The 19972-nt window shown below is 38.4% G+C and overlaps 1 protein-coding gene across 8 annotated transcripts in view; it reads right to left on the minus strand.

Annotated features, from left to right (window-relative positions):
- Positions 1 to 19972, minus strand: part of CTNNA2 (catenin alpha 2) — a 1050986-nt gene that overhangs the window by 715972 nt on the left and 315042 nt on the right. For all 8 annotated transcript variants that reach the window (XM_019750020.3, XM_074332253.2, XM_074332251.2 and 5 more), the window contains 2 exons: positions 11656 to 11775; positions 6937 to 7203 (listed from right to left, as the gene is read on the minus strand). In XM_019750020.3, the coding sequence (XP_019605579.1) occupies positions 6937 to 7203; positions 11656 to 11775 (387 nt within the window). The remainder of the gene's footprint in view (positions 1 to 6936; positions 7204 to 11655; positions 11776 to 19972) is intronic.

Here is a 19972-nt window from a genome sequence, read left to right on the forward strand (position 1 = left end):
ATTTTGCACATCTGTATTCTTGTATCTCACTTGGTACATCACGCTCTCAATGAATCATCTTAGCTACCGTGTGGCTAACCTTTACTTCAAGGCCTAGAGATGTTATCTCAGTAACTCAAGGTCACACATCCTTAGTTATTTGAAGAACTTGGAATAAGATCCAGACATCCATATCCAAGCCTTGGGCTCTTTCCAAAGTCCTATACTACTTTCAATGGCCATTAAGTAGAAGCCACTTCATAGGAATACAGCAGAGGACATTACTAAAAAGTACTAAAGTAGGAAAGAAAAATGGACATAACAACTAAACAGATGTTAAGTCTTTGGAAATATTGGCATGCATTCAGACAGACAGAAAATTGTTTTGTTTGCCTGCTCTATCTTTTTAGTACCTGAATTAGGAATCTGAAACTGCTTTACCAAATCTAAATGATTTTGCTTACTGGCCGGAATTTTCATGCACCTGGCCTCCTGCTTGCTAATTGCTTTAGAACACTAGCTGCATCTTGCATTTCCCTTATCCGTGTGTTTGCAGTATTGTGACAAGTCTCTCTCCTCCCCTCTATTCACCCTCATTCTAATGCGATATGTAGGAAACTTACAATCTCCATAACCTAATATGGGTGTTCCCAGATGTCTCCAGTCAGAGTGACTTCACAGAATGTCAAAGAAGAAAATGAGGCCTGGCGTAAGCCTCTCTAATACATAACTGTGTTGATTTTCATAGCAAAAGGGAAGGTTAGAACTAGGAAGGGATTTACCAATATGCTCCGTGAAAACTGATTTCTCCCAGGAGGCATTCCACCCTCCTTGCTAGATATTGTAGAGCCCATGAGTCAATAAAACCCCTTAAGAATCACTGAGCCAGCTGGAACTCAGGTGCAAGACTTCTTAAGGGACCACAGCATCCACAGGAGCATTATCTGGGCCTAGTAACAATAGTAACGAACAGCTATCTCACTATTCAAAAAGCTCTATATGGATGATATTTGGAGTAGGGGAACAATAAAAAAACTCATCTCCTTCAGTGTAGATTTCTGAGGTAATGTATTTGGACCTCTGACCTAAGGTACCTCTTTAGCCCTCCAGCTCTCCACTGGAGTTATATTCCAACCCCGGATCCCAAACCCTACTCTGAGGTATCCGGAAAGCTCTTCTCCATATCCCCGGAAACAGGCTAGGTCCTGGGTTGAAATGACTCCTACCACCTGAACTCTTATTGCTTAACTTCATTCTTTGAACTAGAACTCCTAGGATATCTGTGTACACCTGAGAAGAGCACACAGTGGAATCACCTTCGGCCAGTGACCACTGGAGCCTGGAGATATTCCCTAGGGGACAATTCTCTCATTGCAGTCAGCCTAGGTCCCCGACCCTTGTCAGGTACAGATTCTTGCAATCCCCATTGGCCCTACCATTCCTAACGCTCACATTCAACATTTCCATCCACTGAATACCAGATCAGTAAGAGACGTACAATTAGATCAAGAAAAGAAAACATATTTAAAGAGCAGAAGGAGAAAAAAAGGAAGAAAACCTAAGCAGACAGACTGGGGTTAGACAAAATTAGGTAACAATAGAAAGGACAACTTGTGTAAAGTTGGTATGTCATGGTGACATTTCAGCTCAATGTGGTTGAGACCAGGCTGTCCTACTTCTAAAGTATATTTATTTAAATCTTGTTAAGTTAGAAATGATACAGAGAAGAAGCATGGTAAATACTATTATAAGTGTTCTTCCTTTTCCAAGAACTAGAAAATGAAAGCACATTATGTCATAAGTGACGGGTCCTTAGAGATGACACTCAGTGTCTCAGAGGAGGGGCCTGGGTAGGGTTACAGGACGAGGCTGAAACAGGTAAGAATTAGTCAGCATACAAGAAACGGAAGCAAGGACCAGAATCCACTTCTTAAAAAACTCTTAATTTTTCCTTTTTTTTTAGAACATGAAATATGAGAATATAGTAAATATGGTAGTGGAAGACGTTTTTATTTTGAAGTTGTAGAAGGGAAATACATTGTTCTATCGGCTGAGGGATAGAACAAGTAGAGAAAGAGAAACTGAACTGAACGTACAAGAAAAAGAAAATTATTAATCAAGCAAACTCCCAGGGCAAGAGGAAAATGAAGGAAGAAAAGTCACAAACAGAAAGCTTAGCATTAGAGGAATGTAAGGTAATGTTTATTGTCTGATTTAAAATACATTAACTTCAAGAGGAAATAGCTATGGATTACAAAGACTGGAGCGTGAATGGTATTAATCTCCATTTTTCCAAAGTATCTTCATCTATAAAAGAAGCTTCAAAAAACAATCTATAGTATACTCTCGTCTCTTTAATTAAAATAAGTTCTATAGGAATAACTTTCAATTGTCCTCTCTCACACTCTTGAAAGCTTTCTGGCAGTCAAAAATTGACATTATAATATGATTTACCTCTGAACAGTCATTAGATGTTTTAAAATTCTTTTCAGTATTCCCTTGTAGTTAGACTAGATAAAATAAACCATCTCAAGCTGCCACATTTTAAACAGAGGCTGATTTTTCCATTGATTAGCAATCATTTTACTTTTTGCTTTTATATCATAAGAGATGCTCTTGACAGTTTCAAGTTGTTAAAATACTGGCATTTTTACTTCATTATTTTACTTCATAAATCACTACATCAACATTAGGCTGAATAATAGTGCCAAAAAATAAATACCATAAATACCCAGATAGAAATCAATCCTACAATTTAGACAAATTAATATAAAAATAGTATTTTTTTACCTTCTTCTTAATCAACTATCAATCTCTCAGCCACTTCTGCATCCTTCCTCCCATAAAACTGGGTTTGACACACTGATGACTATTAATACAAAATATTCTTCAAATTCAACATCAGGGCATGTTAGCTATGCTCACCATGAAAATATATTTTGTATATTTTATGAAAATAGATTTTGTATTTTTATGGTTCCTTTCATTTCAGGATCTCAAAAACTCTACTTTTTTAAATCACCATTACATTGGCAAGCCATTAAACCAAGCCTCAGGAAGGGATATTGCCAGAAAAGTAAGTCACAGGTAGTTTGAATTGTTTCCCACTCAGTGTAATATCAGTTTGTTTAATACCTGAAAATAGCACTTAGGATTCAAGACAGATGCTTGCAAATTCTAAATCAATTTCAAGTCAATATGACTGGGAAATTAAAAAATAAAAAAGTATCCAGTATGCAACTGTAGAACAGAAATGTATAATTCTGTTACAAAGTAAAGTGAAATAGAACATTATGAATTTCAAATATTGTGAAGGACTGTCTAGGTTTGCTGGTATCAGAAATGATAGAAAATCTACACAGTTAATTGCCTATGTTGTAATATTCAATAATACTTTACTGGCAATACTACTTTTGAGAAAGTACTGAAATGAATTGTATTTACTAAATAACAATTTTTAGGGAACCATGACAAATGGAATTAGAATCTATGGACTGCCGATTTAGATAGCTCCACATGTTGATTTTTGTTAACCTTTGAGAAATAAAAATTGAAACATTAGGGAATGCGTTATGCAATTTACATAGCTTGAGAACCATTATACATCTAATAATAAAATATCACTCGGTTAAATACTTAGCCAATAGAATACATAATTACATAGGTAAGGTAATATACTTAGTTAATGTAATAAGTAACAAAAATTACTTGGTTTATATATATGCACTAATAAATAAGTGAATACAATATAATTAAGGAATTAGTTAATATATCATGTTTTATAAGAAACATCTTTGATTGTTATACTCACGTGTTAACTTCCAAAGCCCTATTTGTCCAGCATGAGAAGATATCACTACAGTAAAACCGTTGAGTTTAACATATGTTTACATATTTTGCTAATAGTTTTTTTCCCCCACGTGGTCTTAAGTTTTATTTTATGAATCCACAAAGTAATACTCCACTGAGGCCTCAATTGTTAAATTCACTTTGAGTAAAATCTCCTTTAAAAACAGTGGTCTGGATACAAAGAGAATGGAAAGCTGGAGTCATTGCTCTCCTGGGCAGAAGGTGGCAGCAGCTGAAGGGCCTGGACTATCCTTCAAGAGAGATCTGTATGCTGCATTTCTACTACTTAGGTTTTATTGTTTACTTTACATTATAAAATAAACTATGATTATAAAAATTCAATTGAGTCAATAGCTGACTAAATCTACCTATCCATTCTTAAAAGCACCATTTCATGAAATAATTTTATATGTGAGATTGTAGTTTTCTGTTCTGCTTAACAGATGGGGCATTTTTTGTTCTAATGCACACTTTTAAAATGAATGTATCATTATCAGGTTTTTATATTTTGAGTGCATGACCTGCTTATTTTCACTTTTTTTTAATAATATGGGCTCATCCATTCTTATTCCAAGAAAAGAAAAAAATTAAAAAGACAAACAACAACAAAAAAAAAAACAAAAAAAAAAACCAGCTTTATGAACACTGCCAAGTTTCAAAAGAACCCTCCTAGAATTTGTATTGTCTGAATATATAACTATTGACAGGGTCAACAATTTTCCTCCTTGGGATCATGATACCATTTACTGAAAAGTAAAACCTGCCCTTCAGTAAAACAATATAATTTTCTTTCTTAGGTCCTCCACATCTATATCAGGATTATTTCTAACATACAAAAAGGGAACTAAAATTAAATTAAGTAACGTAAAAAAAGCCAAAAAATTATTTTTATTGTCTATTACGTGAACAGGACTTCTTTTCCTCTTATTATTATTAATATTATTTTTATTATAGAAATCTAGTGACTTCTGTTTGCTTATTTTAAAATTGATAACCTTACTGAACTCTCTTATGAGTTCCAATGGATTTTTCAGTTGTGTCCTAAAACTTTGTGAATACAATTACATATTAAGGCCCAGTTTCTGTGGTAAATGCTTTAAATTTATTATCATATCTAATTCTTACAAAAAAACCTTACAAAATAGTAATGGTCTAAGTTCAATATGTACAGAGGGTGCTAAAAATGTATACATATTTTAAGAAAGGAAAAAACTGTACTAAAATTGTACTACTCAATATATACCGATAACAAAAAATGAATAAACATCATGTATATACATTTTTTTGGCGACCCCGGTATCTGCTGACTAAAAAAATAAGGGAAAGAGCAGAGACCCTGTGAAAACTGCGAAGAGCTAGCTGAATATAAAGTATTATAAAGTATTTCCTACCTTATGTCATTTATCTCCTACTTTTAACAATAATTCGTTCCTAATCCACTTTTCTAGCAGCCAGCCAGTCATCCCCTGCCAAATGTTATGTCAACGTATCCAAAAACAAGCTCATCATCTTTCTCCACAGCTGTTCAGTAACCCCTTTTTCTCCTATGACTTCCTATAACATTGTGTTTTATCACTTAAAGGGTGATTAGCACACTCTACCTCCCTCATCTCCCCTACAGGAAAATATAACCCTTGAAAGCAGATACTGATTATTTATAGATCTTTGCCACTCTCAGAACACACGTAGACTTTCACTGAACGTATTATAGAATGAACTCAACTGAATCTCAGCTTCTCACAGGTGCACCTGTATCCTGACTCGGGGAGGTGAGGGCTATCATCCAAGATGCTGCTGATGACAAGAGACTCTCTCACTTTGATGCCCTGAGTATGCCCAGGGGTGGGGAGCCATCCTCCTACTGTGTCCCTCATTAGGCCACACACCCCGAATCAGCAGGTGCAGAATGTGGGTCATTCATGGGCCTAGCAGAGGTGTGATGCCAGAGGGGCGATGCCAGGAAGACCAGGATCCCATGTGGGATCAGACAGCAACAGAGTTTGTTTGCCACTGATTTAAAATGAAGAAATCGAGGACAGTGCTTCACCTAGGCACAACAGAGATGCAATCTGCACCTAAGCTGCCCATGACATTTGTCCCTTGAATAATAGAGAGATCATCCGAATGATAAACTGTCCCCTAAAACAGCCCTTCGGGTAGGAAAGTTAACAGAATACAGTACAGGCTTTCTACTTGTATGGGATTAGGGCCTCTTAAACACAGTTGTCACCTCCTTTAAAGACAAGTAAACTAGGCTCTGCCAATATGTTGAATTCCTAGTAACAGTGACAAGAGAAAAATTATAAGATGTCCTATATTAAATTACAGCAGGCCTGCGGGTGGAAGGAAGAGACGAGGAGTTTATCAGTGAACAGAGCTAGTGGGCAGAAGCCAACAAAAGACTGCTCACATCCCCGAACGTACCCTGAAACTCTGAATTAACTTCCAGGAGGCTATTTCAGCCCTTATCGAGAAGGGATAGCCGACCACCAGACTCTACCACATCCTTAGGCATAAACTTTCTGGGCTGTTGCCCACAACCAATCCAAAAGAGCAAACATTTCTTCCTTACAGACTATGCACCTATCCCAGAACTCGCTCTCCTATACCTTTCCCTACTCCCCTTCACTTTCCCCTGCCCCCCTTCACCTTTCCCTGCCTTCTCCCCGCCCCCACTATCTGTAGCCAATGTAAAATCTTTGAAAACAACTTACATCTTTCTTCCCTAAACTCATTGTATAAAAGAGCCTTGTCAAAAACAACTTACATCTTTCTTCCCTAAACTCATTGTATAAAAGAGCCTTGTCAATCCCATAATGGTGACACTTTTGTCTTCTTCATCTACCGAGCTGTGGGTGGCTTAAGCTACGTGACCCAGGACTTGGTCCCCTTTCTGGCTCATATAGGGCTCAAAAAATCCTTTCTTTCAGAAAAGCTTTCGGCCTTAAAGGTTTTTGTTTAACAACAGAAACACGTCATATGGTTTATCTTACTACCAAAGTCTCCTAGAGGGTAAGTCAACAGAAACCATGGTGGTGGCCCTTCATCCCAATACATTTCTTTCAGTGAAAGTGTGCAGCCTTCCATGCCCCTCCCCAGGATGCTTACGTCAAATTCATTCAGAGCCGCAGCCAACTCGCCGATGCCCGTGTGGCCTTTGGCTTCGTCAGTGGGCGAGGTAGCTTGAGCAGCATTGGAGATGCCGGCAATGGCCTCCTGGACTTGTTTGAACACATAATCTCGGTTGGCTCTGGTGGCAGCAACATCTGGGTGGCGGAGAAACGCTTGGGAGGCTGTGTACAGCATTGTGGCATTCTTCTTCAGAGCCCCTCGGGCGGCTGCCATCTCGTCGCGACAGTGAGGGTCCTTCAGCTCCTGTGTATAAAAAACCCGAAACCTGTCACATCCATGGCATTTTCCATAGAAGCATTTATAGCAGAACTCAGACCACAGACTGAAAACCACACTGAATTTTAGAAACCATCTACTCTCCCTTGAGTTGTCTCTAACTGCCAGGACTTGGCACATACTGTTCTTTCTGTGCATAATATCTGAGTAGCCCTCCTCCACCCTAGCCTTCCACTTGATGTGGCCTAGAACTCACCCTCCACCAAACTCTCTAAACGATGCCCCCTTCTCTCTGCCCTATTCTCTCTTGTAATTAAGACACATATTTTATTATATTGATGTATTTAAGCATATACCTCCCTCCTAGACTTAGATGTACACTGAGCAAACAATCTGGTCTGTCTTGTTCAATGGATCTTTAGTCACTAGCACAGTGCCTGGCTCATAAAAGGCATGCAACAAATAATAAATAAATATGCTGAAAGAATGCAAAAAACAAGCCATCAACAAGGTAAGTGGCTTGCAGGTTATTAGCAGATGGAAAACCCAAACTTCAGTCTTCTGATAACTCCGGTTGTCTCCATTTTCATTTATAATTACAAACAGGAAATCAAACTCTTCTGATTTTTGCTTACTGCATCACTGACCGTTCATTACCATTTTCAGAAAACTACCTTTAATGACAGCTCAATCATTGAATTTAGGGACTGAAAAATAATAAGTCAAAGATGATTTGCTTTCCTAGTTTTGGATATCAAAACAATACCACTGGGGAGTCATTTTACTTTTAGCTTTCAAATATATTGTTAAGAAAATATTCGTATCATTTTTGGAAATGCTTAAGGGAGTGCTGCTCTCTAAGAGCCATGTAGAGTTGCCAGCTGAGTATCTCTGGGAGGATGTTTTTCCAGCTTCAAAACATCACTAAACGGTATTTGAACTATGGGGTTCTATTCCTATTTGCTCACTTGGTACATAGTAGATGGATGACATGGCAACAGTGAATTCGTGGGTCAAAATAATTCTGAGACAAGCACATTATATTTGATATCCAGGATTGTCTGTTAAGTACTAACAGAACCAACTATTCTCCCTTGCTTAAATAACAGATTTATGTGAGCCAATACAATTTCTAAGTTGGGCTTATTTATTAGTAGCCCCAAAGATGAACCCAGATAAATAAGCTACAAACAGGTGAGTGTATCCTCTATGTCAGGCAAATCTAGGCAGTGTAGGTAGAAAGTTTCTCCCAACCAGTCATGAAGGGCTCTATTAACTTACAGAACACTGGTCCAGAAATCCTGTATTTCATTACTGTGTTAAGTATGGTAAAAAAAAAAAAAAGAAAGAAAGAAAGAAAAAACATCTGAATCTCTAAGTGAGAAAGGCCAGGTAGAAAATTATCTCCATAAAGATATTTGAGGAAACATTCTTTAAACACATGAATAACAATGAAAATAATATACCGTTGAATTATGAAGAATGAGTTAAGGAAACTACTGAAGCATTCACTTGTTGGACTATTTATGCAGATGTTAAAATTAGTTTCCAGAAAAGTAATAACATGGATAATGTTTATACAAAATGAAAAAGCAAAACACAATATGCATACATAATAATAGTATGATTGCAAACATGTTAACATATGAAGATAAACACTAAAAAGGCAAAATATCACTACAATTTTTTCTGTGTCAAGGTGTTATGTGTTTTTTTCTTTCATTTATATTATTTTTCTAAATTTTCTTGAAAAAGTCTGAGCTAGCAATTCAGTAAAAACAAAGTATTAATGAAATAAAAATAAATAATATTTTAGTGTAGTCTCATGAATATCCCTAAGGATATTCATGGATTTCAATATTTGTATATTCCCATGGATTTTATTACCAACTACATGCCAATGACTCATGTTTCCAACGCCAACCCACATCTCTCATCTATTTATATTTCTACACAGTATCTTACAAGTTTCTCAAAATCAATGTCTCTAAATATCAAATCTGTATTTCTAATTCTACCTGGTTCCTTTGCAATCTTCCTGATCTTAGTAAATTCACCACCATCAACCCATGTGCTCAAATCAGAAACTTAGAAGTGAAATGGCTGCTGTCACTCCCTACCACACACATCCAATTCAACATCAGGTCCTAAATGTTCTAGTTTCAAAATAAACTTTGACTCCCTATAGTTTTCTCCATTCCCACTGCTACCACACTAATCCAGGCCACCACCATCTCTAACTTAGATTACTTCAGTCCTCTCTCTACTATAACTATGAGGTGTGATCAATCAGTACGGTGAATGTTTAAATTAAAAGAAAATTACGGTAAAAGACACATTGCCATTAATGTCCCTCAAAATACTCCCCCTCACTTCAAACACACTTCACCCATTATTTTTTGCCACTTTCTGAAGCAGTTCTGGAAGTCCTCTTTCATGAGCGTCTTTAGTTGTATGTTGTGGCTGCCTCGATGTCCTGAATCGTTTTTACTTTAGGGAAGAGCCAGAAGTCACATGTTGCCAGATCAGTGAATAAGGTGGATGGGGACACATCGTATTGTTTTTATTTGACAGAAATTACCGTATACCAGAAGCAATGTGTAACACGGAGCCTTTCTGTTGTGATAAAAAAAAATACGGTGAATGCTGCTGCCGAGTGCCATCCAACGGAAAGGCAGGGATCTTCAATACGGGAAGTGGCATGTGGAACCTCAGTAACAGTGTGTGACAAGTTTCAACTTGTTCAGTGCAGCCAGTCGGGTGTGAGCTACAGTTGAGAGAAGGTGTGTTTTAAAGTGTGCTGTAAATCATCCTCCATCATGACAATGCTCCGTGTCACACATCACTTCTGATATGGCAATTTCTGTCAACTAAAAATGTTACGGTGTGTCCTCATCCACTTTATTCACTGGATCTGGCACCATGTGACTTCTGGCTCTTCCCCAAAGTCAAAATGATTCAGGGCATTGAGGCAGCCATGACAACACAACTAAAGACACTCACGAATGAGGACTTCCAGAACTGCTTCAGAAAGTGGCAAGAATGATGGGATAAGTGTGTTTGAAGCAAGGGGGTGTATTTTGAGGGGGATTAATAGCATCGTGTCTTTTAATGTAATATATATTTTTAAATTTTAACATCCACTGTATTTCATGATCATACCTTGTTAATTTCTCCTCTTCCACTCCACTCACTTTTTTGCAACATATAGAACATTCAAATGTAAACTTAAGACATGATACCAAACATTGAATTATTCAAATATTACACACTCACTTACAATGAAATTCAAATACTCTGCAGGTCTCTGAGTGTCCTCGTCCTATTTTTCTTCCCAGCCTCTCCCTCGTTTAACTACTAAGATCAAGATTCAATGTATTCTTTTTTTTGGTTGTTTAGAAAGCCAGAGGCTTTTTCATCTTACACCTGTGCTTCTGAGTAATTTCACTCCTACCCACATTAAATTTGCTGCTACCACACAAGAATCCAGTTGAACAAAGAATTCTGCTAATAACAATACTTAAAAATCATCACAAACTAAAATCATATGTGTGTGCTTGGCACAAGGACACTATAGCTGTTTAGGGACTAGATCTTAGTCAAATATGTACTAGGGGCATCACTTCAGCCTGGCACAGAATGAACACTCATAAATGTCTGTTGATTGAAACTTTCCGTTGGGTCAGAGAAAATCTTAGGAGAAAAATAATCACTAAGAATTGCTCAAAATGTTGAAGAATTCTGGGGGCGGTCAAGAGGATGGGTGAAAAGGACTCTAAATGACTCCTACACATTTGTAAAAAAAAAAAAATTTTCTAGGAAGAAAGAAAAATTACACATTTGCGGAGAACAAAATTCTAATGGTACCTAATGAACGAACAAGTTAGCTAAACCTGAGGGCGCTATCTCTACATAACAGGGAGGCAGAGAAGATCCCAGGTCTCCACCTTCATCAAAGTGACACACACTCACCTATCTCTTCCCCACCCCACCATTTCTCTTTTTCTCTGCCTTTCCTCCAATTTTCTTCATGGTTTCTTCTTCTCATTCATAAAAGTTTTAATCTGCACATGTTGGGTGTGCGTGTGCATGGTGGTGTCCACAGGGTTAGGAAATAAAAAGTGAAGGCAAAGGGTGGTGCCTTGAGAGTGACCACAGCATCACACCACAGTTTCACATTTTTGATTTAACTCAGGAGAATTTCCCAGAGTGGACAAAAGGTTAGAATGTGGTGGGGCTGGCAGGTGATACAGATGGCCTGTGACCACCTCGGGTAGGTAGGGGCCAGAGGACCCCAGGGCCCATAGTAGTGTCAGAACCGGCCCAAAGAAGAAGCAGACTTTGTGATCCCAGGATCTGGGGGCATCCGCTAATTTGCTAGCAGCGGAACCAGCCGATCCATTGTTCAGGTCTGCAAAGCTACCAGGTTCCTAAAAGTCACACATTTTCTCCTCTACGCATTTCCAAAATCTTTCTGACCTGTTGTCTTCTTGCTGCTACATAGTTCAGTTTCACCATCTCTTTCCCAAATTCTTTAAAGCGGTTTGCGAGGTCTTGCTCATTTGTAGCATTTTTGACAGCTTCCAGGGCCTCCTCCACCTGATTTGATAAAAAACAAACAAACATATTTATAACTAGATAGTATTTAAATATTATTAAACTTGTTGGAGATGGTAGCTTGTAAAAGAAAATAAAAGCAACATGATGCATTAACATCTAAATAATGTAAAAGGAAAAAAGTACCCCTAACAAGCAATTACCATCAGAATATGCATTTGTTCAAGAATTACAGACTAATTTGTATATGAGAGATAAGAATCGCTGAACTCTTGGTACATACCAAATACTACAGTGATTATATTTTATTGAGTTATGCCTCTGGTAAGGACTATAGACGTACAATTTTGAGAAAAGACATAAAGGAAAATATATTTTTTAAAAATAAGGAATTGAAAAATGAATTCTAAAGATCTTCAGGGGAAGAAACAGTTCCCAAGGAAAACCTGGAGGAACTCTGGGCTGCTGGAAGATGGAGAGCTTAAATCTGCAACCGGTTGTCTTGGCAACATCTCTAAATCTGGGACTAAAGGGGTTATCATTGTAAACTGAGTTTACACCTTGCCATCCAATGGAAAGAGGAAATACTGAGCCTCAAGAAGTGAATCTGACATTTTATTGTCACTGAATGTGACACCAACGGCGGGGTGAATGGAATGATAGCAAGCATGCCACCCTAATGATTGTGCTCTGCTTCCAAAGTCCTGCAAACTGTCACTGAATTTTTCCAGAGTGGCCCTTGGCATGAATTATGACTTTCACTAAGAATTCCTTTGTAAATGATTTGAAGATTTGAGAGGTATTCAAGTCTCCACTCCTCCAGAACGCTCTTAACTTTAACATGGTGTGAAGATTTCCACGATTGATAAAACTTTAAGGTTATAATACCTGTAGACTCAATTAAAAGTAAAACTAAAATTAAGATATTGTGGTGAAGAAATCCACTAAGTGATTGCCACTCCGATAGCATCTTTGTAGAAATAATTTTATCAGCCTAAGTAGCCAAGAACACAACCCTGAGTGAATAAGGTATACGGCAGATGTGTTCACAAAATCACAAGCAACATGTTAGTTACGAAGGGAGACTGGCAGAAAGGATGCAACTAGTACAGGCTTCTGAGAGAGGCAGTAGAAAAAGAGAGAAGGCAGCTGTGAAAGAGTAATGAGAAACTCAGAGAATACACGGATTCCCTGCAGAATTCCGATTGGCTCTTGTAATTTGGACCAAATCAAATGACAATATATAGACCATTGATTGACAATTCGGAAATACAAATGACCACTAAAATGGCTGGGAAAAGCCGTAAATTAACACAGTTATGAGTTAGAGAGATACACATTTACTTAAGTCTGACACAATCATAAAGTTGGCCAATCCAACTTCCTTATCAAATTTCACTGAGTGAAGGAAGAGGATAGTGTATATAAGCCAGTCATAAAGGATATCATCAAACCTTTTACTCCATAGATATGGTAATACCATTCAACTTACGAAATAGGCTAACTCATTTTATTAAGGAAAAAGTTGTAGCAAGGGAAGTTACTTAGAATGGTAATAATCTGAATTCCACATAAAATTAAGTTTCCATTCTCATCTTCTGTGGACATTCTGCATCTTTTTTTCTTCCTAATTGTAAAAATATGAAATGATGACTTAACTCCCCAACGTCAGTCTTTTCCAATTCCTATCCAGGCTCTAATAATACCCAAGGAGGAAGTATAGCTGAAAAAGGGACTGTTGTGTATTAGCATGTGTTTTAGGGATTGAAATCAAATTTCATTTTATAGTATGGAATGGCCAATTTAAAGCATTTTCATAGTTCAATGAGAATTTCCTATCTCAAATCTTTAAAAACAGACCAATGTTGTTTCACTTTCTAATAGGTTTATAATCATCTTAACGTGGCTATCAACAGCATCACTGAGAGGATAGTCTGAGCAGTTAATTTGCTCCTGATGCTTATTTGAGTTGTACATCTTTTATCGGGACATCAAAAATTGGTTCCAGGGAAGAGCAAAATAATTATCTGAGAGAGAGCTAAATCTTGGATGTGTGTGTTTTTGTGTGTGTCTGTGTGTGTGTGTATAAACAAACAAACAAACAAACAAACAGGCTTCTTACTGGTTGTTAACCAGACCAATTTGGAGTATTTATTTTGTTGTGTTACACATAACTTGTTTTCTCATTATTTTTTTTATTTTTTTTTTAAGAATCCAATTTGAATGTGTTTCTAATTCGGTGAAGTTCTTTTGAAAAGAAACACCAATGATGGTGTCTGTCTGTGTAAATGTAGATATAGTCATACTCAGAGTTTTAATCTAAAAGGATCTGAGAGGTCACCTAGTAGAAAGTTCTCATATAGAAAAATGTTTCAGACTCCTTCCAAGTTCCCACAGAAATGGAGGATATGGGACCAAAATCTGGATTATGGATACACACACTACTATTATTAGGCAGACCGATGATACAGTGACAGAGAATTGACAGAATGTTGAAGGGACATGGAGAAGTAAGAAAAAAAAAGGAGGACAGTCACTAAGCACTTTTGAGAAATCAAAATTTATACAATAATCGGGGTTTTTATTTTTGTACACAGATAATGATCTTTTGCTATTTCTGGGTGTCTAGGGAAAGGAAATTGACTCCTATAAGGCGAACAATACCTTAAAAGGTAATTCTGACACAGAAGAGGTGCCAGGGACATTTTTTTTTCCAAAAAGTTGTTCCATCTGCCTGGGCCACACAGTGAGGGATATAGGTTTGTATGTGTGGGGACGGCTACGGGGTCTGTTTGAACCCCAGCTTTGTCATATGTTAGTTCTGTGAACCAGGGCAAGCCACTTAACCTTTCTGACCCTCAGGGTCTTCATTAATAAAATGAAGGGGTGGGTGGTCTTCATTAATAAAATGAAGGTAATAGTGTCTACACACTACACAAGGTTGTTCTAAGAATTATAGGAGATAAGAAATGAAGAAACTATAGTATATAAATGGAAAACATGAAATAAGATAGCCAACTAGGTCCAAATATGAAATAAACATATTTATTTATTTTAATAAAAAACTGTTCTTGAGCTCAGCTTTTCTTTCATTCATTGGCGGGCAGAATTTCAGTCGTCTCTTAATCTGCCTCCTTGTTTGGGCTCGCTCCTGTTCTAATTCCTTCTCCACACTGCTACCGTGTCTTCCCCAAAATAAGACTTAACCGGAAAATAAGCCCTAACATGATTTTTCAGGATGACATCCCCTGAACATAAGCCCTAATGTATCTTTTGGAGCAAAAATTAATATAAGACCCGGTCTTATTTTCGGGGAAACACGGTACCAATGCTCTAATTAGAAGACCAACTCTCAGATGGGGAGTTTAATAAAAGATTCAACAATATATCATCCACATGAGACAATTTAAACAACAAGATATAAAATGTGGAAAATGAAAGAATGATACTGTCTACCCTCATAAATTTGAAAACATATACAAAATTGGTAAATTCTAAAAATATGTAAAATGTCAATATGACACAAAAAGAAACAGAGAATGTGAACTGACCAAAGAATGTAACAGAGATGGAAATGATAGCCAAAGACTTCCTCTCTACCCTTTTCCCAAATTAGCCAGGCATATTGTATATTAAAAAGAAAGTAAAATAAATGTAAAATAGCAAATACTTAGCAGAGTGCCTGGCAAGAATTAGGAGCTCCTTAAATGGAGATACTGACCTGCTGTATAATATCTACCCGAGGGGAAATTTTTTTCCTAAATAACTTTGAGGAGGAAAGTCTTCGCCTTACATCTTGCAACGTCTGCAGATGCCAGAGGCCTTGGTAGGAGTGGAAGGAATGCTGTGGAGAGGATACAGCCGTCAGACAGCTGGTGATGGCACCAAGGAGGGCGGTGTTAATGGGGGAGGTGATCTAACAAGGGCAGGTCTGGGAGACGCTACGTCCTGGATTGGAAAATTGTGTCTAATAAGCTGATAAAGGGAGCCGTTCGAGGCAGCTGTCATAACCTCCATCATTATAAATGCTCTTGAGATCTTGGACATTACAGAGTTGTTCTCCTCTCACAGCCAGGCCGGGCTCATGAACACCAAAGTGGGAACCCTTGGCTCAACCAGGTTTTCTGTCCTAAATACCGAAAAGCCTATGCATAGGTAGCTGAAAAGACTGAAACTTCTAGAAAAGATATTACATTTTCTCCCTAGAGGATTTAGATATCATTTTTAGAACTTTGCCTTTAAACTCTTAAAATTTTAGCCTTCTCACAGAACTTCTTCAAAATAGTCCCCACCCCCCTTCCTGAAGCAAGACTGCCTGCCACCGTTATTTAGTGCACAGCTGTGCCAAACGGAGACAAACTCTTTAAATCAGCCTCCGATTTTCCTGATTGAAATTGCACTTATTTACTTAGTAAGTCAATAAAAATGTAGCCTGAGAATTAATTTATTCATTAAGCACTTACTAAGCACCGAGTAGGGGCTAGGCAGGCATAGGGGATGAGGGTCGTACTGAACTAGAGTCTCATCCTGTCCCTCCTGGGCAGTGAGAGCTGGTTCTGCTATCAACATGCCCTGCCCATACCAGTGCTGTGTCAGCACTGCTACGATCATCATTTCTGTTTGTACAGACTGACGTCATCCCAGAGTCCTATTATTCATGTCCAGTCGGCTGAATTTTAAGTGGCATTGGGGTGAAATTACTTAATAAGTCATATGGAACTCTCTGGTTAGAATCTGGGTTTATAGTTAAAGTAAAAAAAAAAAAAAAATACATCATTCTGGAAGTAGGAGTTGATGAATGAATGAATATCAGAGTCTACATTTACCTACGCTACTTGTTTAGCCAGGTAATCTGGTTTGACCATGGTTATGTCAGCACTGTTATATTTTATCTTTTTGCCTCCTAGAGATAACAGGCTTTCTTGATTAAATTGTGTTTCCTAGTTAACAGTGAGGAAAACAATGTCATTAGAAAGCAAGAAAGATTAAATGCTAGCGTCATTTATTCTTCAAGTGCCATGTTTTATAAATGTAATAGAGCTTAATACCAGGGGTGCCAAAAAAAAAGTATACACATGACTTGTATTCATCTTTTTTTTATCGGTATATGTTGAGTATTACAACTTGAATAATTTTTTTCCTTCCCTAAAATGTGTATACATTTTTTTTATTTATTTTTTTAATTTATTGGGGTGACAATTGTTAGTAAAATTACATAGACTTCAGGTGTACAATTCTGTATTACATCATCTATAAATCCCATTGTGTGTTCACCACCCAGAGTCAGTTCTCCTTCCATCACCATATATTTGACCCCCCTTACCCTCATCTCCCACCCCCACCCCCCTTTTTTTGAGGAGGGGACACCCTCTGTATATTTCCAAACATATTCTCAGCTTGTGCAAAAAAAAGACACTACCCAGTGTCACTGGGTATTTTCATGTCAGACATTGTTCTAAGTGGTTTACATATGTCTAATTTAGTCCCGAAAAACAGCTCTCTGAAATTAGTATTTTTTTTTTTTTTCTCTTTCACAGACGGGAAACTGAGGTCAGAGGAGTGACACCACCGCCTGAGAGGTCTCACAGCAAATGAGTGCAGAAGACTGGCTTTGAACCCAGGTAGTCTGCTCCAGTGTTCACACTTTAACTCCTGGGATGTGCTGCACTGGTTTCCAGAAAGGCTGAGTTTGGGTTTGGATTGTACTGATCAGCTGATAATGAAGACTCCTAAGAGCCTTGCCCCATCCGACCTCCAGGTTCTGGTCATCCTACCTCTTTAACAGCTGTGACATCCACCCCCTTTTCACAGTGCACACTGCCACTGTCTCCGCTCAGCTGTTCTTCCATTCACTGGCCTGGATAATTTCAGTCAGCTCTTAATCCTCACTTGGGCTCACTCCCGTTCTAATTCCTTCTCCACACTGCTACCAAAATTATTTATCTAAATCATGAATGTAATTCTAATGCTTAGAATTGCTCAGTGACTCCCCATAACCCATACACAGAGTCTAAACTAAATGGAAGCGTCCAAACTGATTGTCACGTTATCTAAGACACTCCACAACCTGTATCTCTCTGTCCAACTCTGTCACTGCCTCTCTCCACCTTACCTGCTTTGCTCCAACAATATGGAAATCAACTGTATTATTGTGAACACCCCAAGTCCCCTCTGTGGCTCTCACACCTTTGTTCTTTCCTTGGTTTGTGAAGCTCTCTGTGTAGATGAAGTCTTTTGCATGTCCTGAATCCATCCCCCTTCTATGGCAAGAGCACCACATGTCTGAGCAGTAAACCACTCTTTCCCTGGGCCAGTTACCAAATTCAGATTCATACTTACAGGCTGCTCTGTAAAAACATGGCTTGGCCCTTTAAATACTATCTCTTTCCCTGTTGGCCTGAGGATAAGCTTTGTCAGTAGAGCATGCTGGACAGGTAACAAAGGAAAAAAGGGTTTGGTTTCGATTCTGGTGTGCTCCCTAGGCCAGGAGCTTTTCCAACAGCAGGTGGCCAGCAGCCCGCCTCAGCATGGTCCCATGGGTGACTGTAGTGAAATGCCTCCAGGGAGGCACCTCCCTATGAGCAGTTTTCCTTGACACCCTAATGGGCAGATTTCCAGCAAGTTCCATTCCCTTGTGTGGCACCTCAGTGACTTCTCTGTCATCCAATGACCCGGGGGACATCTGCGTTGCAGCTCTGGTTAGGGGAGGAGCGGGGGTTTCCCCACAGAGCTCCATCTCAGTCCCAGGGGTGGCAGCTGCTCCTTATAGCTACTACCCCGACACTCCTTAGCGTTCACTTTACTTGTTATTAGCCAACCCCTTGTTACTCTTGTCTGCTGTGAGAGATAATAATTCTTTGCATTTAACTTTCCCTGTTCAAATGGCTGTGCAGTTTTCCTCGTATTACTGGACAGAATGATATATCCCCCAGCTCTTTGGATGGGGCCAACCTTTTTCCAATCACGCTCAACTCTTAGCCCCCAGCTTCAGGCTTGGGCCTATAACCACAGCCTATTTAATCTGGTCAAAACAATTGGTTCGAGGAAACGTAAATCTCTTTCAGGTCAGTGAGACCCAATCCTGAGACCTCCCTCTCCCAGCCACATCACCCTTTCTCATATTTTCCTCAACTGATCAACAATACATTTTAGTTGAATCAGTCCCATCTTTGGCTAGGGGGATGGTTGGTGAGGGACAGGAGCAAGGGTGACCAAATTAAAAATTCAGCACATCCCATTCCCCCTCTAAATAACTAACTCAGAGATACGCACCTGCTCCACAGGCCAATAGGAATAGCAGGACTGTGGAACGTTTATTTCAGCTATCAGGGAAGAGAATTTCCTCTTTCTTGCTATCTTTAGTCTAGGGGCATGTTATGTTGAAAATAGTTAGCAGCTATTTTGAGACTACAAGAAAAGGGCCTACAGAGAAGAGTGTCCTCACTGAAGAAAAGGATATAGAAACCTAAGCCCTGTCACATTTTGTGCCTTGATCAAGCCTTGCCTGAAGGTTCTGGCTTTTAGTTTGGTGAGCCAATATATTCCCTTTTTAAAAGACCAGGTTGAGTGAGGTTTCTGTAATTTAAAATGGGAAACATCCTAATTATTATGTTTTCCTTCTAGGTGGGACCATATCAATATGCACATTTTCTCACCATGAATTGCATTCCTTCTTAATGCCTCCCCCACCAGCCTATAAAGTTTGGAAGGCAGGATCTACATCTTAGTCATCTTTGAAGTTATATATGTTGGCACAGTGTCTTACATAAAGCAGCCATCCAATAAGTACTTCTTGAAAGGATAACTGAATAAATAATATATTCTGAGCAAGTCAGACATATGGAATTAATACCATGACAGGCCTGACAGAAGGTATGCTAATACCTGGGCAGTAATTTTTACCTTTATAATCAAAGACAAGGATAATTTAAACCAATTGATTGCTGTTATTCAAACACAAGAACCACATGAGCTGCAGGACCAAATGGTAACTATTGAGAAACAAGTTCCTCAGGATGCACAAGACTATTTGATGCTAATATCACAAAAAGCACAGGTACTATTAAAGTCACCCTGTCTCATCAATGCCCCCAAACAATGAGATAGCAGAATTCAATTTAGCCCCTGGTAGCACCTAAGAAAATCTGCTTTTCCTGATAAGTTGACTAAGGGATTGTTGTTTTCTATTTTGTTACTCAACCTTTTCGAGAGAAATTCTGAGATAATCAAGAACTTTATT

The sequence above is a fragment of the Rhinolophus sinicus genome, chromosome 2, assembly GCF_057876585.1.
Source record: "Rhinolophus sinicus isolate RSI-liver-muscle chromosome 2, RSI-T2T, whole genome shotgun sequence".
In the NCBI taxonomy this organism is placed as follows: Eukaryota; Metazoa; Chordata; class Mammalia; order Chiroptera; family Rhinolophidae; genus Rhinolophus; species Rhinolophus sinicus.